This window comes from Amphiprion ocellaris, chromosome 6 (assembly GCF_022539595.1).
Source record: "Amphiprion ocellaris isolate individual 3 ecotype Okinawa chromosome 6, ASM2253959v1, whole genome shotgun sequence".
Classification (NCBI taxonomy): Eukaryota; Metazoa; Chordata; class Actinopteri; family Pomacentridae; genus Amphiprion; species Amphiprion ocellaris.
In genome coordinates this window covers 1,032,733-1,051,251 of record NC_072771.1, presented here as the reverse complement: position 1 = coordinate 1,051,251, position 18,519 = coordinate 1,032,733, and the positions used below count along the sequence as shown (strand labels likewise).

General features: G+C 41.8%; 1 protein-coding gene and 1 non-coding gene across 2 annotated transcripts in view; one reads left to right on the top strand and one right to left on the bottom strand.

Annotated features, from left to right (window-relative positions):
• The first annotated feature begins 364 nt into the window (after positions 1-364).
• trnaa-agc (transfer RNA alanine (anticodon AGC)) lies at positions 365-437 on the top strand. Its single transcript has one exon. It is a non-coding gene; the product is annotated as a tRNA-Ala (tRNA).
• A 2,094-nt stretch (positions 438-2,531) lies between these two features.
• c5 (complement component 5) overlaps positions 2,532-18,519 on the bottom strand; it is a 35,765-nt gene continuing 19,777 nt past the window's right edge. The window contains exons 24-42 of the mRNA XM_055011563.1: positions 15,416-15,628; positions 15,265-15,340; positions 13,754-13,913; positions 13,567-13,671; positions 13,208-13,379; positions 12,887-13,011; positions 12,471-12,551; positions 12,238-12,390; positions 12,104-12,166; positions 11,935-12,028; positions 10,993-11,032; positions 10,789-10,891; positions 6,837-6,911; positions 5,924-6,029; positions 5,204-5,287; positions 3,943-4,032; positions 3,746-3,838; positions 2,818-2,956; positions 2,532-2,731 (exon numbers count right to left, since the gene is read on the bottom strand). Of these exons, the coding sequence (XP_054867538.1) occupies positions 2,599-2,731; positions 2,818-2,956; positions 3,746-3,838; positions 3,943-4,032; positions 5,204-5,287; positions 5,924-6,029; positions 6,837-6,911; positions 10,789-10,891; positions 10,993-11,032; positions 11,935-12,028; positions 12,104-12,166; positions 12,238-12,390; positions 12,471-12,551; positions 12,887-13,011; positions 13,208-13,379; positions 13,567-13,671; positions 13,754-13,913; positions 15,265-15,340; positions 15,416-15,628 (2,105 nt within the window). The 3' untranslated portion in view covers positions 2,532-2,598. The remainder of the gene's footprint in view (positions 2,732-2,817; positions 2,957-3,745; positions 3,839-3,942; positions 4,033-5,203; positions 5,288-5,923; positions 6,030-6,836; positions 6,912-10,788; positions 10,892-10,992; positions 11,033-11,934; positions 12,029-12,103; positions 12,167-12,237; positions 12,391-12,470; positions 12,552-12,886; positions 13,012-13,207; positions 13,380-13,566; positions 13,672-13,753; positions 13,914-15,264; positions 15,341-15,415; positions 15,629-18,519) is intronic.

Here is an 18,519-nt window from a genome sequence, read left to right as displayed (position 1 = left end):
CTCAGCCACCTCGTCTGGCAGCTGCTCAGTTTGTTTGTTTGAGAAAACATTCTTGCTTCTTTTACTGTCATTTATACATCTTTTAGTGTCAGTTTTGCTTCTTTTTTGCTTTTTTTGTGTCATTTCTGCTTCTTTTAGTTTCATTTTAACTTTTTTTGCATCTTTTTGTGTTTAAAAGGTCTGGATCTCCCGATAGATGAGAGTCTGACTGGTGTTCAGGTCGTCATCATCCCAGTGATCTGAACTCTGGGTATAGAGTCAACAGAGGTTCTCTGGACCTGAAACATGAGTCCATCATTGGAATAGAACCATGGAGGCAGGAGGAGGAGGATGGAGGAGGAGCTCCACCTTCACTGGGTCTAGAGGGGAATTAGCTCAAATGGTAGAGCGCTCGCTTAGCATGCGAGAGGTAGTGGGATCGATACCCGCATTCTCCAGGAGGATTTATGTTTCATTTACTCAGGAGAAAACATGGAGCCACCAGACTGGAAATAAATTAACTATGTGGAGTTTAACGTCAAATAAACTTTAAACCCAAAACATGTTAGTTAGGACGTAGTATTCTGGGAGGAATAAACCTTTAAAACCTCAAGTATTTGCACAGGAAGTAGTAGTTTGATGGATTAATATCTTATAACTATAAATATTTGGATAGAAATTAGAATTTTAATGAAATAAACCTTTTAAAATACAATTACTTTGACAGAGTAGTATTTTGAGAAGAATAAACTTTAAAACATTAAGTATTTGTACAGAAAGTAGTGTTCTGGGAGGAATCAACCTTTAAGACTTCAAGTACCTGGATAGAAAGTAGTATTTTGGGAGGAATAATACTTGAAAACTATAAATGCTTGGAAAGAAATTAGTGTTTTACTGGAATAATCCATTAAAACTTCAAGTACTTGGACAGTAAGTAGTATTATTGTAAACTGAGGGATGGTTCTAGATGGTTCTGCTGCTCCAGCATGGTTCCATCATAGAGGTTTAGTTCTTGGTTCCCGGTTTTGTACTCGGGGCTTCGTTGGTGTGCTTCTTAGTTCTTTGCTTCCACAAACAAGACAGCAGGTCACTTATTTTGGGTGGAGTTACCAATCCATTCATTTGGTTCAAAAAAACAACCATCAAATATCCAAATTCCAACTCAGAGAACATCACCAGCCTGAGGTCTAAAAACAATGCATCTCTTATGCGACACACCTGAACCAATCAGTGGCTCCTTTAAAATGGCTCCACCTCTTTATCTCCAGGATCAGAGGGACACCAACCGTCCACCAGACTCTGAACACCAGATCAGGAGGTCCAGCGGTTCAGGTGATGGACCACTGATCCATTGCTCTCTGCATGCGTGGGTTTGAATCCTTGTTGAGACTCCTGATTTTAAGAACTTCAGGATGTTTGGAGACCCAAATATGAGCTAAAAATGCGTGAATACAGGAATCAATATTTCTTCTTCTTTAGAAGAGTCCAGAGGGTTTTACTAGGAAGAGACATCAGTGAGTTTTCAGGAATGTTAGGAATATGGCGTTTATCGTTTTTTTGCAAAAGAACTCTTTAAGTCCACCAGATAGAACAGTAAATGTATTTCTATCACTTTATCACTTTTAAAATATATAAAACAACAAACAAAACACCAAAAATGCAACATGTCAACATTAATAAATACAAAATAATGATTAAAGCAACAAAGTTGTTCAATATTATTTACATAATAATAATAATAATAATAATAATAATAATAATAATAATAATAATAATAATAATAATAATAATAACTTTATTTATATAGCACTTTCAAATCGTATTTCTGTAATTTAATATAAGTTTTTTATAGATGAAATTAATCTGACTGAACTGAATATTTCATATTCTTCACTATTTCAACTAGAACTTCCTCCTAAGTTACCAGTTATTTATTTCTGATTAACACCAAACTCCAGACTGATCTTTTTAGGCCAACATTTCATTGATTTTCTGTATTTTATTTATTTTCTGTTTATTTGCATATTTTGTTTTATTTCAGTGTTTATTTGTTCATTTAGTTATTTAACATTTATTTATATATTTTAAAAATCGTTCATATGCACTTTCTGTATAAATTAACATATCAATAATTCATTTAGTTATTTAACTCAACATTTATTTATATATGGAGTGGATTTACATATTTATTTCTTCATTTTCATAATTATTTATTCAATTGGTTATTTAATTCACAATTTATTTGTAGATTTTAAAGATCATTTATTTGCTCTTTTATGTATGAATCAATTTATTAATCATTTGTTTAGTTCAAGAATTATTTATGTATGGAATGGATTTACATATTTACTTAGATATTAATTCCAAAATTATTTATTCATAAAATTTTTAAATTCAGCATTGATTTAAATTTGCATATTTATTTTTTCATTTAGGTATTAAATTTAGTATTTATTTCCACATTATTAAACAGATTTATTAATCTTTTCCTCAATATTTCTGTCATTTAGCACAGGATGTGTTTCTGCGTTCATGTTAATGGAACCACACAGTGACTGGACTGAACTTTTATTGGAACATTCTGAAATAAAAGCAGATTTTTTGACATTTACAATCGTTTCAGGGGCAGCCGGTCAGCTGCAGGTCCAGAGCAAACTCCTCCAGCTGGGAAACGTAGTCCAAACACTCCGGAGAACTACAATCAGTAGGCCACACCTCCACCAGGGTGTCCGAGTCCAGCGGGAGGCGATACCTGCGACAGGTGAGACAGGTAGAGAGAAAGGTGAGAGGTAGAGAGACAGGTAGAGAGACAGGTGAGAGAGGTAGATCAACGCCCACCTGAAGCTCTGGTCCAGTCTAAGCTCCGCCCCTCCCCCGCCCATCACCAGGTACTGTTTGTCCTTCTGCAGGTCGACGCTGCTGCAGGTGGCCTTCTTTACGAGCTCCACGTCGGTCCCTGAACTCACCGCCTCCAGATCTGCAGGAAACAGAAAAACCAGCAGGATGTGATTCATGTTTATCCCACAGAATTATTAATGAAATCTAAATAATCATCTAAATATTAGTGAGTTAACTCCTGCAGCAGTTTATTCAACGAGCTTTACAGACAAATGTTTCAAAACAATAAAACACGTAAAAAAATCAGCTTCAGTTCATTAAACTGAGTGAAAGAATGAAATCAAACAGTGAAAACAGTGAAAAACATGTCTAAAGTTAAATAAGCCTCAAATGACGGAAAAAAATGTCTAAAATCACAAAAAAACCTAAATGATCAACGTTATTTCCCACTAGGATTAAAAATTAGTGAAGATTACTAGAAATAAATGACTTGTAAATTGTCCAAAATGACTCAAAACGTGTCCAGAATGACTAAAAGTTTGTCCAGAAGAACTCAATATTTGACCCAGTAACAGAAAAACATCTAAAATAACTTAAAAGGCATCCAATGTGATTTAAAACGTGTCCGAAATTACTTAAAAGTTGTTCAAAATGACTTGAAATATCTACAATGATTTACAGATTTGTCTAAAATGATTAAAACTTTGACCACAATGAGAGAAAAGCGTCTAGAACGAGACAAATATATTCATAATGTGTTGAAATGTGTCCAGAATTTCTAGAAATTAGTTTAAAATGGATGAAAACTTTAATAACAGGAATCATAATGAGTTCAAACAAACCAAAATCTTTCCTTCACTAATACAGAACCTGAACACTTCCAATAAATAACAATAAATAATACTAAGTAAATAACAAACGATGTGACCTTTATCGGAGTTCTTCAGGACTTCCACTACGGCGGCTGTGTAGCTCATAAAGTCTCCTTCTGCTGCCGAGGATTTCACTGTTACCCTGTAGGCTGCAGGACACACACACACACACACACACACACACACACACACACACACGTTACTGTTATGTTGTTGTTGTTGTTGTTGTTGTTGGTGTTGTTCTGGTTCTGACCGTATTTGATCTGAGCTTTGCAGGTTTCTTCGGTTCGAACGGCTGCAGTAAGAGTTGAGTCCATGTTCCCTCTGTAGGCAGCACACCCAGCTACACGTAAACAACACGTATACAACAAGTAAACAATATGTAAACAACACGTAAACAACACGTAAACAACACATAAACAACACATAAACAACATGTATACAAGTGAACAATATGTAAACAACACATAAACAACACGTATACAAGTAAACAACACATAAACAACAAGTAAACAACACGTAAACAACACATACAAGTAAACAATATGTAAACAACACGTAAACAACATGTATACAAGTAAACAATATGTAAACAACACGTAAACAACACGTATACAACAAGTAAACAATATGTAAACAAAACGTAAACAACACAAACAACATGTATACAACAAGTAAACAATATGTAAACAACACGCAAACAACAGGTAAACAGTATGTAAACAACACATAAACAACAAGTAAACAACAAGTCCACAACAAATAAATAACATATAAAACATGTAAATAACATGTAAACAACATGTAAACAACAAGTACATAACACGTAAACAACATGTAAACAACATGTAAACAAAATGTAAACAAGTACACAACACATAAACAACATGCAAACATGTCAACAACACATAAACAATAAGTACACAACATGTAAACAACACATAAACAAGTAAACAATACGTAAACAAGTACACAAGTACACAACAAAAACAAGTAGACAACATGTAATAATGTAAACAACACGTAAACAACAGGTACACAACACATAAACAACACGTAAACAACAGGTACACAACACGTAAACAACATGTAAACAAGCAAAAAACACGTAAACAACATGTAAACAACACATAAACAACATGTAAACAAGCAAAAAACATGTAAACAACAAGTTCAAGCACACAGCAACAAGTAAATAACATGTGGCAACATGCAAACAACAAGTAAATAACATTCAATGACTCACAAGCAACACGTAAATAACAAGTAAAAACATGCAACAAGAAGTAAACAATAGGCAACACGTAAACAACAAGTAAACAACACACAAACATGTAAACAACAAAAAGAACATACAACAACATGCAAACAAGTAAACACATGAACAACAAGTAAACAAAACACAGCAACAAGTAAACAACAAGCCAACAGCACCTTTGTTTTTTAAAGTGTTCAGGTGATTCCAGACCTGTGTGATGTCAGTGGACCTAAGCCAATCAGAGCCCTGCAGTTACCTGTCATGCACTGACACTGTTCGGCCACACAGAGGCGCTGCAGCTTCTGCTGCTGGTATGAGAACTGTTTACTGCACAGACTGCCTGAAAACAAGAACAAGTGTTAAACTTTATCTTCCTGCATGTTGTTTACATGAATCCAAAACAAACAATAATAATAATAATTCTGTAAACGCTGATATTATCTGAGCGCTTCATGTTTATTCAAACTTCTTGTTTCTATTTTCAGAGTTCTAATAAATAACGTCAGACTGCCAATGAGGAGTTTCAGTCAGACTTTTATAAACTACAGATGTTATAGATTCGGTCTCATATCAGACTGTTGATAAAACGTCTTTTCAATAATCCTGTTTCTGGTTTTTAGGTTCCGAGTCGACCATAAAATCTGTCAGCTAGAACACGTATTAAGATCGTTTTTAGAAAGGAGGTTTTCCAGAGAAAGTTTTTCTAATCTTCAAATCAGACAATAATTCTGACATTATTTACAGAAATACAGTCAGTCTGGAATATGTGGTTAAACTACAGACTGAACTATCTGATGATTCAGTCATTAGAAGATCTGCTGTTTATACGTCTAGGAATAAAACATAAAAAATAGAAACTTTTCTTTAGTTAAGTTCGGTTAATAAAAAGCTGATTTTGAAACTAACAACTGAAACCCGCAAAACTACAAACCGACCACCTGGAGACTACAAATCCCAGCATGCAGCAGGTTCTCACCTTTGTCCTGAGGCTCGCTGACGGAGAACAGGGATTCACTGGCTCCGCCCACCTTGAACCCAGTTCTGATCCGGAAACCAACACACAGGAAGACGTCTGACGGAACCTGAGAACAAGAGAACGTCTTCAGCTGTTTGAGGGCTTATTGTTCTGTTAGTATTCACACAGTTTAAAACGGAAGGTTCCACAGAGAACAGTTGGGTTTAAATTTTAAGGTGTTTGGTTCTTTAGTGTGTTTGGTTCTTTAATGTGTTTGGTTCTTTAATGTGTTTGGTTCTTTAGTGTGTTTGGTTCTTTTGTGTGTTTGGTTCTTTAGTGTGTTTGGTTCTTTTGTGTGTTTGATTCTTTAGTGTGTTTGGTTCTTTGTGTGTTTGGTTCTTTAGTGTGTTTGGTTCTTTTGTGTGTTTGGTTCTTTAGTGTGTTTGGTTCTTTTGTGTGTTTGATTCTTTAGTGTGTTTGGTTCTTTGTGTGTTTGGTTCTTCAGTGTGTTTGGTTCAATTTGTGTGTTTGGTTCTTTAATGTGTTTGGTTCTTTTATGTGTTTGGTTCTTTAATGTGTTTGGTTCTTTTATGTGTTTGGTTCTTTAATGTGTTTGGTTCTGTTTGTGTGTTTGGTTCTATTTGTGTGTTTGGTTCTTTAATGTGTTTGGTTCTTTTATGTGTTTGGTTCTTTAATGTGTTTGGTTCTGTTTGTGTGTTTGGTTCTATTTGTGTGTTTGGTTCTTTAATGTGTTTGGTTCTTTTATGTGTTTGGTTCTTTAATGTGTTTGGTTCTGTTTGTGTGTTTGGTTCTTTAATGGTTTTGGTTCTTTAATGTGTTGGTTCTTTGTCTGTGTTTGGTTCTTTTATGTTTTTGCTTCTTTGTCTGTGTTTGGTTCTATTTGTGTGTTTGGTTCTGGTTGCTTCAGACTCACAGCATCCGCCTGGATGATCACAGTGTTCCCCTGCAGCTCGTAGTGGGAGATCAGAGGTTCCATGGTGTCTCTGAACTGCAGAATGTCAGAAGATCTTATTAATATGAACTGGTCAGTCCGAGGTTCTGCTGTGATTCTGTTAAATGTTCAGACTTAAAGGAAGAACGTGTGTTAGAACAGCTCTCAGCACACATCATATTAAATATTACATCCTGAAGACAAGATTCAACAAGATCAAGATAAAGGTTCTAGGTCAGGTAGGAGGTTCTAGGTCAGGTAGGGGTTATAGGTCAGGTAGGAGGTTATAGGTCAGGTAGGAGGTTCTAGGTCAGGTAGCAGGTTATAGGTCAGGTAGGAGGTTCTAGGTCAGGTAGGAGGTTATAGGTCAGGTAACAGGTTCTAGGTCAGGTAGGAGGTTCTAGGTCAGGTAGGAGGTTCTAGGTCAGGTAACAGGTTCTAGGTCAGGTAGGAGGTTCTAGGTCAGGTAACAGGTTCTAGGTCAGGTAGGAGGTTATAGGTCAGGTAGGAGGTTCTAGGTCAGGTAGCAGGTTATAGGTCAGGTAGGAGGTTCTAGGTCAGGTAGGAGGTTCTAGGTCAGGTAACAGGTTCTAGGTCAGGTAGGAGGTTCTAGGTCAGGTAACAGGTTCTAGGTCAGGTAGGAGGTTATAGGTCAGGTAGGAGGTTCTAGGTCAGTAGGAGGTTCTAGGTCAGGTAACAGGTTATAGGTCAGGTAACAGGTTATAGGTCAGGTAACAGGTTCTATGTCAGGTAGGAGGTTCTAGGTCAGGTAGAGGGTTCTAGGTCAGGTAGGAGGTTATAGGTCAGGTAGTGGGTTCTAGGTCAGGTAACAGGTTATAGGTCAGGTAACAGGTTCTAGGTCAGGTAGGAGGTTCTAGGTCAGGTAGAGGGTTCTAGGTCAGGTAGGAGGTTATAGGTCAGGTAACAGGTTCTAGGTCAGGTAGGAGGTTCTAGGTCAGGTAACAGGTTCTAGGTCAGGTAGGAGGTTATAGGTCAGGTAGGAGGTTCTAGGTCAGGTAGGAGGTTCTAGGTCAGGTAACAGGTTATAGGTCAGGTAACAGGTTATAGGTCAGGTAACAGGTTCTATGTCAGGTAGGAGGTTCTAGGTCAGGTAGAGGGTTCTAGGTCAGGTAGGAGGTTATAGGTCAGGTAGTGGGTTCTAGGTCAGGTAACAGGTTATAGGTCAGGTAACAGGTTCTAGGTCAGGTAGGAGGTTCTAGGTCAGGTAGGAGGTTCTAGGTCAGGTAACAGGTTCTAGGTCAGGTAGGAGGTTCTAGGTCAGGTAACAGGTTCTAGGTCAGGTAGGAGGTTATAGGTCAGGTAGGAGGTTCTAGGTCAGGTAGCAGGTTATAGGTCAGGTAGGAGGTTCTAGGTCAGGTAGGAGGTTCTAGGTCAGGTAACAGGTTCTAGGTCAGGTAGGAGGTTCTAGGTCAGGTAACAGGTTCTAGGTCAGGTAGGAGGTTATAGGTCAGGTAGGAGGTTCTAGGTCAGTAGGAGGTTCTAGGTCAGGTAACAGGTTATAGGTCAGGTAACAGGTTATAGGTCAGGTAACAGGTTCTATGTCAGGTAGGAGGTTCTAGGTCATGTAGAGGGTTCTAGGTCAGGTAGGAGGTTATAGGTCAGGTAGTGGGTTCTAGGTCAGGTAACAGGTTATAGGTCAGGTAACAGGTTCTAGGTCAGGTAGGAGGTTCTAGGTCAGGTAGAGGGTTCTAGGTCAGGTAGGAGGTTATAGGTCAGGTAACAGGTTCTAGGTCAGGTAGGAGGTTCTAGGTCAGGTAACAGGTTCTAGGTCAGGTAGGAGGTTATAGGTCAGGTAGGAGGTTCTAGGTCAGGTAGGAGGTTCTAGGTCAGGTAACAGGTTATAGGTCAGGTAACAGGTTATAGGTCAGGTAACAGGTTCTATGTCAGGTAGGAGGTTCTAGGTCAGGTAGAGGGTTCTAGGTCAGGTAGGAGGTTATAGGTCAGGTAGTGGGTTCTAGGTCAGGTAACAGGTTATAGGTCAGGTAACAGGTTCTAGGTCAGGTAGGAGGTTCTAGGTCAGGTAGAGGGTTCTAGGTCAGGTAGGAGGTTATAGGTCAGGTAACAGGTTCTAGGTCAGGTAGGAGGTTCTAGGTCAGGTAGGAGGTTCTAGGTCAGGTAACAGGTTCTAGGTCAGGTAGGAGGTTATAGGTCAGGTAACAGGTTCTAGGTCAGGTAGGAGGTTCTAGGTCAGGTGGCAGGTTTTGGTGTAACATGAAGGTTCTAAATCAGTTGGCAGGTTCTAGGTTAAGTCAACATTTTTAATACAAGCAAGAGGTTCTCGGTGAGTTGAGAAGATTCTTGTTGTGGTAAATGAATCTATACTAGGCAGGGAGGTTCTCAGTCAGGTTGAATGTTCTAGATCAGGGGTATTCAACTAAAATTCAAAGAGATCCAGTCAGAGAAAATGTATTAAAGCAAAGGTCCGGAACATCATAATGTCTAACTTCAATTAGTGCGATATATGATGATGTAACCTAGAAGTTTTATTACTATCTGCATGTAATCAATAACTGATCATCAAATCAAACAAATTCAGTACGGTTCCAAAACATTTTGACATTTATTAACAAATAACTTTTGATATAACTGTACATCTTAAAATTAAGTGCAGAACTTGAAAAAATAATGACTAAGCAACCTGAACCAGCTTATATACATCTTTAATAATACCTAAATCTGAAAAAATGTAAACAATTGAACACTTTTACATTTTTTTCCCCCTGTCTTGTTACTCCCCTTATATCCCTGCTGCTTAATGGGAGAACTGAGCTGCAGTTTGCCCTGCCAGTATTGTTTGAATTGTGTATTTTGAATTGTGGTCTGAATGGTGTCAGGGTCGTTCTCAAACACATCTGGAGCTCATTGGTCAGTCTGGAACCATATTCAGTTTTGATTATGTTCATAGTTGAGAAAGGTGCCTCCAGCTGGATGTTGAGCCAAACATGGTCAGCATGTGCAGGACTAGTTCCCTCTCGGTGTCGCTTTATTCATTTCCTTTTTTGTCTGTCCCTCACCTCTCAACTGTTTTCTGAACGCAGAGCTGTGATGTTTAGCAGCTGAATGCAGAGACTTCATTGGCTGAGTAGCATCACGTGGGATGGCTGAACTCGTACGTAATTGGTCTGTGTGTTTCCTGAGCTGCTAACTAATGCCGTAAACACTGGGAAAGCTGTGCCGGTAAAACAGAAGTGACTGGTCAAATTTAAAATCCCATTACAGTTTACTGATTACAGGTCCGGTCTATAAGACGGCGTCTGGGTCCGGATCCGGACCGCAGTCCGCCAGTTAGTGACCCCTGGGATAGATCCAACAAGGCTCTTAATGAGGTGAAAGGTTTAGTTCAGGTTGGGGGTTCTAAGTCAAGAAACAGGTCTTAGATTAATAGGAGGGTTTTAGCTCAGGTAGAACATTCTAGATTAAGTGGAATGTTTAAGTACTGTAGGAGGTTCTACGTAAGTTGAAATGGTTCCAGGTCTGGTAAGAGGTTCTTGATCAGTTCTTTGATGAATATAAATGTTCTACATGTTCTAATTTTATTAGTAGCAGGTTCTAAATTAGGTAAAAATCTTTAGGAACAGTAGGCTGTTGGTCAGAGGAAAAGGTTCTAGGTCTAGTAAGAGGTTTTAGAATTAGTGGGAGGTTTTACCTCAGGCAGGAGGTTCTAGGTCAGGTGAAAAGGTTCTACATCAGGTAAGAGCTTCTAGAACAGGTTGAACGTTCTAGGTCAAGTAAAGGGTTGGAATTTGATTTGCTAAGGAAGGACGTTCTAGGTCAAGTAGGAAGTTCTAGGTTCATCTTTGAAAAGGTGGATCAACAACAGGTACTCAAAGAACAGGGAATGTTGCATTTGTTGAGGACTACTTTCAGAAGCGGATGGATCCATGGACGGATGCTGAGTCAGAACAGCGCTCACCTGTCTCAGGTCGTCCAGGTAAGCCTCCACACCTGTCGGCAGCTGGATCTTCATGACGGTCAGACTGGACTCTGTGAAGAGCTCGTTGGGAGGAGGTTTATACCTGCAACACACAGTTCATCTGCTACGTCCACCAGACTCTAGAACCTAGCTAGAACCTTCACTGAACCCTAAATGAGCACATCTACAACAACGTTTTCTTACTTTGCACAGGCGACCAGGTGAGGAGCTCTGAAGCTGGGATCTGAGCAGCAGAAGAACAAAGTCAGATGGAAAAGAAGAACTGAGGATTTATAAAATAAATAAAGTAAAAGTAATCTTCTAAACAGGAGCACTTCTTAGAACGTTGCTATCATGAACATTCACATTTAGGATCAGAAAGTTCCAGGATGGAGTTTAAATAGTTGTTCAGTGTTTGAAATCTTTGACTGGATTTTCATGTAAGTAAACATAAACATTCTGCGTCAAGGGACAGGTTCTAGATCAGGTAGAATGTTTCAGGTGAAGAGGATTTAGATCTGGCAGAAGGTTTCATGTCAAGTTGACTTTTCTACATTAGGGGAAGAAGGTTCTACTTTGGGTGTAAATGTTCTGTCTGGTGGGAGGTTCTAAGTCAAATAGGAGGTTCAAGGTCAACAAGCAGGTTCTGAACTACCTCTAAGTTTTAGAAGATTTGAGGTCAGGTGATGATGTTCTAGGTCTAGATGGAGGATCAAGAAGCAGGTTCTAGATTAGGTGGAAGTTTTCAGCTCAGGTAGGAAGTTATAGAGGAAGAATGGTGTAAAATCAACAGATTTCTGATTTGGTGTCAAGAATTCTAAGATTATCAGATGAGATTCATGAAGCTCCAGTGGAAGGTTCTAGATGAGGCTGAACATTCTCTGCTGGGTGGCAGGTTTGAGATTAGGAAGAAGGTTTTAGATCGGAGGGTCTGAACTGTTTAAAACAGGAGGTTTGAGTTCAAGTGAAAAGTTTTAGTTCCAGTCGGAGGTTCATGGTCCTATGAGTGTAAAATCTGCAGGTTTCTGACTGGAGTTTGGTGCTGAAGAGGTTCTACTGCTAGAACACCTCTGCTGATCTTACCTGAATAAGTCAGCGTGTCATTGGCCACCTGTCCATTAGACGTCCAGGTGTGCAAGTACTTACTGTCGGAGTCACTGGGGCCGGCCACCTCGATGGTGATGTCAAAGTTACACCTGGTCTGTGTGGACGCTGTGGTCTGGTAGTAAACGGTCCTCATCTGGGACCGAGCAGCGGATTAGAGGGACGCTTCAGGTAAACATCCACAGAATGACTCTAACTAAACCACACCCACCTTCACATTAGACACGCCCCTCCCATAACCTGTGGACACGGTGATGTCATCATTCTTTGTTACCTGGGAGGGAAAAGTGTTTAATATGCAGCAGAGCAGCAGCTGTACCCGTCTCACCGCCTGGCCTGTCTCACCTGGATGGGCGTGGCCACAGGTCGGCTCTGGCTCAGCTGGACTCGGCCGAGAGAACCCTTGGACCTGTAGCGGACGTTGATGTCCTGGTTGAGGATGGCTCGGGACACGACCTTGCTGTACTCGCTCAACGCCTCCAGAGTCAAAGCTGTGTCCTGAGAAAGGTGAGAGGTCACCATGACGACCAGGAGACACTAACACCTGGAGGTCGCACCTGGTTTCAAGGTGAGCGTACCTGTACAGAGTAGAACCCTTCTCCATAGTGCTGATCCTGGGTCAGCCAGGACAGGATGGGGTTGGAGTACTGGATCCTCCCCTTCAACACAACAATACATCAGACCAGAGACAGGAAGGACAGGAAGACTGTCCTCTACAGGTAGAGACAGGAAGGACAGGAAGACTGTCTTCTACAGGTAGAGACAGGAAGGACAGGAAGACTGTCTTCTACAGGTAGAGACAGGAAGGACAGGAAGACTGTCCTCTACAGGTAGAGGCAGGAAGGACAGGAAGACTGTCCTCTACAGGTAGAGACAGGAAGGACAGGAAGACTGTCCTCTACAGGTAGAGACAGGAACTACAGGAACCCTGCAGTGTTTGATAAACAGCTTACATATCTGACCATTAAAGATATAAATTTAAAGCAGAAGGAACCTTCAGCAGTGCAGTCAGCAGGACGTACGCCGTCGTCTCCACAGTCAGACCACTGGATTGGTCGGGTTTCAGCCAATCAGTCGTTACGCTGGACTCCTGCCAGTACCTGAGCTCAGCAGGGTTACCTGGACAAACACACAGAGAACATTAACAGAGAACATTACCTACATCTGATCCCAGTCTCCTCTTCTAGCATGATTCCTTCAGTATCTACTATAAATGAAGTAACAGATAAACCTGGACCTCCTGTACCTCTGGAGATAAATAAAGTTCTTGTCTTGTATGACGGTAGAACTTTGCATCCAGACGTCTAAAAAGCACCTTTCTGTCGAGCCACGTTCTCCAGGCTGCCAAACAGCTGGGAGGCCGCCATGCTGTTGGGGTCATGGAGGGTCAGAGCGTAGGCCGCCACCGCCTTCACATACATGCTCTTCACCTCTGAGGCATGCTGGGAAATGTAGTTTGCTGCAGAGTTCATGCTGTCGTCGTGATACTGAGAGAAAAGTCACAAAACAGGAAGGGATTTAATCAAAGCGTGCAGAATTTATTTTTTTTGTCCTGTGGAGCACATTTAGCTGATGTTTGTGGAGCTTTTATGAGCTGGATTTTAAATGATGGATTATTAAAGACGTCTTATTTTATCTTAAAGAGTGAAGAGAAGATGTAGGAGGTCGTCTCACTCTCAGCTGCAGGATGGGATCTTTGATACTCGTTGCTCGGTGTAACGCGATCAACACGAAGGATGTCAGATAAACCGACTTCTCCACCGCTGTCGACCCTTCAGCCTGCAGCCAATCAGAGCACAGTTTAAACACAAACCTTCATGGGGATTGAAAGGGTGAATGAACAGTAGGAGGAGGAGCCCACCATGACTCTGTTGGCTCTGAAGGAGGATTTATCAGTGAAGGACCCGTCCGACTGCTGGGTCTTACGGATCAACCAGGAAACAGATTCTGAGAGCGACTGGTGGTCCACGGAAAGCAGCGGATCTGCTGCCGACAGAGTCCAGACCACCTGAGCTGTGAGCCTGACAGACAACACCCAGGGAGGGGTCAAAAATGACACAAAAAGACATAAAAATGGCACAAAACGTTGCAAAAATGACACATAAAGATGCAAATATGACACGAAAAGAAGCAAAAATGACACAAAGCAGTGAAAATGGCACAAAAATATGCAATTATGACACTAAAAGAAGCAAAATTGACACTAAAAGAGGTGAAAATGACACAAAGAAGCAAATATGACACTAAGTTAGAATGATGAAAAATATGTTTAAAATTACTCAAACAGTCAAAATATTTATTTTTGGCAGAAACATTAACTGGAACCTGTATAATGAAACAACTTTATTTTATGAAATATTAGGATTTGGTTCCTTTTCTTGAAAGAACTGCAGGTGAAACACGATACGTTCAAGGACCATGAGTGACTTTAAAATCTGACAGTTTTTACAGTTCCTCTCTGCAGCTTCTGGGCTTCAAAAGATTCACTGGACTGTATTTCAAAAATCCCAGCGTTTAGAGAAGATGTCTGACAGCAGCATACTTGGTTCTTCAAACTAATACATTCTTAGTACAGAAATTAAAAAACGACCTCAGAAATTACTACACACAGCTGAATCTGACAACACTGAGAATGCAAAAATAACACTAAAAGATGCAAAAATGACACAAAAATATGTAAAAATGACACAAAAACATGGAAGATGACACCAAAAGATGTAGAAATGACACTGAAAGAAGTGAAATGACATTAAGTTAGAATGAGAGTCAGAATGATGGAAAATATATTTAAAATGACTCAAACTTTGCTTAAAAAGTCAAAATATTGTCCAATCATTGAAAACGTTCCCCCAAATTAGTCCAAAAATCACCCAACATTTGCTTAAAATCATAAAAATATGTCTTAATGAAGTGAAAATTGTTTAAAACGACAGAAATTCGTCCAAAACCGACTCAAAATCTGCTTAAAATAACAAAATATTGTTATAAGTCACTTTTTCCTGAATTTACTCTCAAAAGATTGTCTTAAATGACACCAAACCTGTCTGGAATTACAAAAAATCATCCAAAATTACACCAAAATGATCAAAATTGACTCAAAACCAGTTTAAAATGACAAGATGTCTCCAAAATTACCCCCAGATTAGTTCTGATTAGTCGACTGGTCATGGTCAACCCTCTGAATCCAGACAGGTTCTGGTATTTCTAACTTCTGTCTCGTTTTTCTTCACTGTGGTTCATTTGAAAGTCCTGCAGCTCTGAGGAACCAGAACTTAGAGACATCTTCTGTCAGTAAGACTCAGAACAATGGAACGCATTAAAGGTCTAGAATAAAAAACATATTTCTGTTCTAGAAGCAGCCTGAGAACCTACCAGGTGCTGGGTTCTCTCTTCACCCACATGCTGTAGCTGGACTCTCCGGTTCTGAAGGAACTGATGCCGACCAGACCTGCACCAACAGACGGACAGTGAATAAACAGACGACCTCCATCTCACCATCAGGTTCTCCTCACGGCCTCCTCACCATCCCTGATCCTCCGCTTCAGGTCAGCCGAGTTCTTCTGGATGTCTCCTCCCAGAACGTTCCAGCTCCTCGACGTCTCCAGGTACTGGTACACCTGGACGAGGAGGACCAGCCCGCCGAGCTCTGCCTCCGCCGACCCGGCTGGCAGGTTGACGAGCTGCTGGAGGCCTTCAGGGCTGTGCATCACCGACAGGACTTCACCCAGAATCTCTCCTGGAACACAGACAGAATGCTTCCAGACATTAACACGTTCCTGGACTTTTAGTCTGTAAATTCCCAACAGACACAACACAAGGTGGAACTCCTTCAGGAACCAAAACTAAACTGGACTGGACTGGACTGGACTACACTGGACTGGACTAGACTGGATTGGATTGGACTGGACTGGACTGGATTGAACTACATTGGACTGGACTGGATTGGACTGGACTGGACTAGACTGGACTACATTGGACTGGATTGGACTGGTCTGGACTAGAGTGGACTGGACTAGACTGGATGAGGCTGGGCTACATTGAACTGGACTAGAATAGACTGGACTGAACTGGACCGGACTGGACTAGAGTGGACTGGACTAGATTGGACTAGGCTGGGCTACACTGGACTGGACTGGACTGGACGGGACTTTGATTCCAGCTCATGGATCTTTACTGCAGGTCTTCCCCCCATTCTTCTGCCTACTTTCCTGTCTGATTCTCTACTAACCTATCTAATGAAGCCAACAAAAGGCCAAAAATGGTAGCGAGCTAGCTTAGCATGTGAGAAGTAGGGGATTAATGCTGCATTTTAATATAAACAGACAGAATATTTTAAGCAAGACTGAAGGTTTCATGACCATTTTCTCTTCAACTGATGTGGGTTTCATGCGTGGGTTCGAATCCCATCCTCGTTGAGTCTTCAGCTTTTAAAAACTTCAGGATGTTCTGGTTCAATCAGCAAAAACAATCCAACAATGTTGAGAGTCTTCTGCATTTCAGAGGGAACCTCACCCACATCTTGCAACTGAGGAGAAACTTGACTCACTCGACAACCTCTGTCACAGAAATGGTCCTCAGCAGTTTCAGGAGGTCCTAAAAGTCCTCTTTCCACCACCTGACAACATACCAAGTCCAAGTCAGCAGTTCTCTCTTCGGTTGTACTCAGTCTGGTCCAAGCCCCTCCCCCCATCCCGAGATGTTGAATAGTTTGTTAAAACTTCCTCGAGGCATCCGAAACTTCTTCTCCATGGCCTCTCTGAACTCGTCCCATTCCAGAGTTTTAGCTTCCACAGCTGCAGCCCTATTGGCTGACTGGTACCAGTCTGCTGCCTCAGGAGACCCCCGATCCAACCAGACCCAAAAGACCTCCTTCTTCAGCCTAACAGTTTCCCTCATCGCTGGTGTCCACCAGCAGGTGTCTAGGTTGGTGTCACAACAGGTACCAACAATCTCCTGACCACACCTCCTAACAGCTGCTTCTGCAAACGAGGCTTTGAACATGGCCCACTCAGATTCCATGTCTCAGCCTCCCCAGGATTCAGGAGAAACTCTGCCAGATGTTCCCAGTTCACTCCCTGGTAAATTCCCCTCCTGGCGTTGGCTCCAGGAAGGGTCCCAGACTCCCTGTTCAGGGTGAGGTGGCAGCTCTCCTTTTTTGTGTTTTCATTGGGGTTTTGGAATTTTGCCTTAGAAGACCCTACCAGAGGTTACCGCCCCTGACAACAGCTCCCAGGATCACAGTGGTTCAGGCGATGGACTTGTGACCACCCTTCGTCTCGACACCAGATGTGCCTGATCAGGAGCTGAGGGTCGTCACCTGACTGAGCCACACCTGTAATCAGTGGCTCAGCTGCATTTAACTGCTCTCCTCTCCAGTCTAGACGGGGCTCGCTGACAGCAGCTGGTGTCTGTGGAGCTCCAGCCTCACGTTTGGGGTTTTGTGTCGTTTGGGCCTTGACGGCATTGTGGACTGCTTTTAGTTAGCAATAAATCTTTGTTTTCTCACCGTACAGTGGTTGTCTCCGAGTTTTTGTTGCAACTGTGGAGCCGAGTTGTAACAAATGGGGGCTCGTCCAAACAGTCCAACCAGTGTAAACAGCGGCAGCTGGTCTGTGTGAGTGCCGTTGTGGGCGGAGACTGTGATTTTTGTGAATGACTCAGGTGCTTTGTAGTGTCGGGAGTGACGCTGTGTGGCCTGTTCATTCATTCCGTTTAGGAGGATCGGCGCGTTCTGGGTGTTCGGAGACACGTGTATGGTGAGTAGACAGATCTTGGAGTTCTGTTAAGTGCTCGCTCTGATACTGTGTTCGTTTCTGAGTTCGTGTGTTTCTGCAGCGGCACAGCGGTGGTAAGTCGCTGTGGTTCTGTCCCTGTTAGGCTTCAGAGCGAACTCCCTTGGAGTCCGTTGGGGGGTCGGTAGTGTGGTGAGAACGTGGTTGGAGCAGTTGTCTCGGGAGCACGTCCGAGGCTGCAGGTGGAGTCGCCGATCTTCGGTTGCTTCACCGGGCCTGCGGGAGATCAGTGCGTAAATACCCGCCACAAGTAGCACCTGAAGACCAAGGGGGGAGATCAGCTAGATTCTGGTGGAGGCAGTTAGAGGGACGGAGCCACGGTGACCAGTCAGCTGTTTCCGCTGCAGAGAGCTTCGAGACAGAGCAGCTGATTAAACCTGTCGGTATCATTGTGGTTATTCGGTTTGTGCTGAGTCATGGCTTCGGTGGAGGATTTTTTGAAAGCTCCATCAGAGGAGCTGTTAGACCGCTGTTCACGGGAGCAGTTAGTGAAAATAGCAGAGTACTTTAAAATGGATGTAGGTGATAAACGATCTAAAGACAATATGAAACACATCCTGAAAATGAACCTACTTGATGCAGGGGTTCTCCAGCCTAAAGTTCAGGCTGTAGAGGCTGAGTTAGACTCTGGTGAAGCTACTGCTTCTGGTGAAGCTGCTCCAAGCAGCTCGACTTTAACATTTGAGCAGCGTGAGAGGTTGCTGATGTTACAAGTTGAACTGAAAAAGCTTGAGCTGGAGGAGCACTTATTAAGCCTGAGATCTGCTGGGGTCGTGGGTCAGACTCCTGGAGGTTCGTCTGGTCCTCCACCTTCATTTGATGTGTCCACGAATCT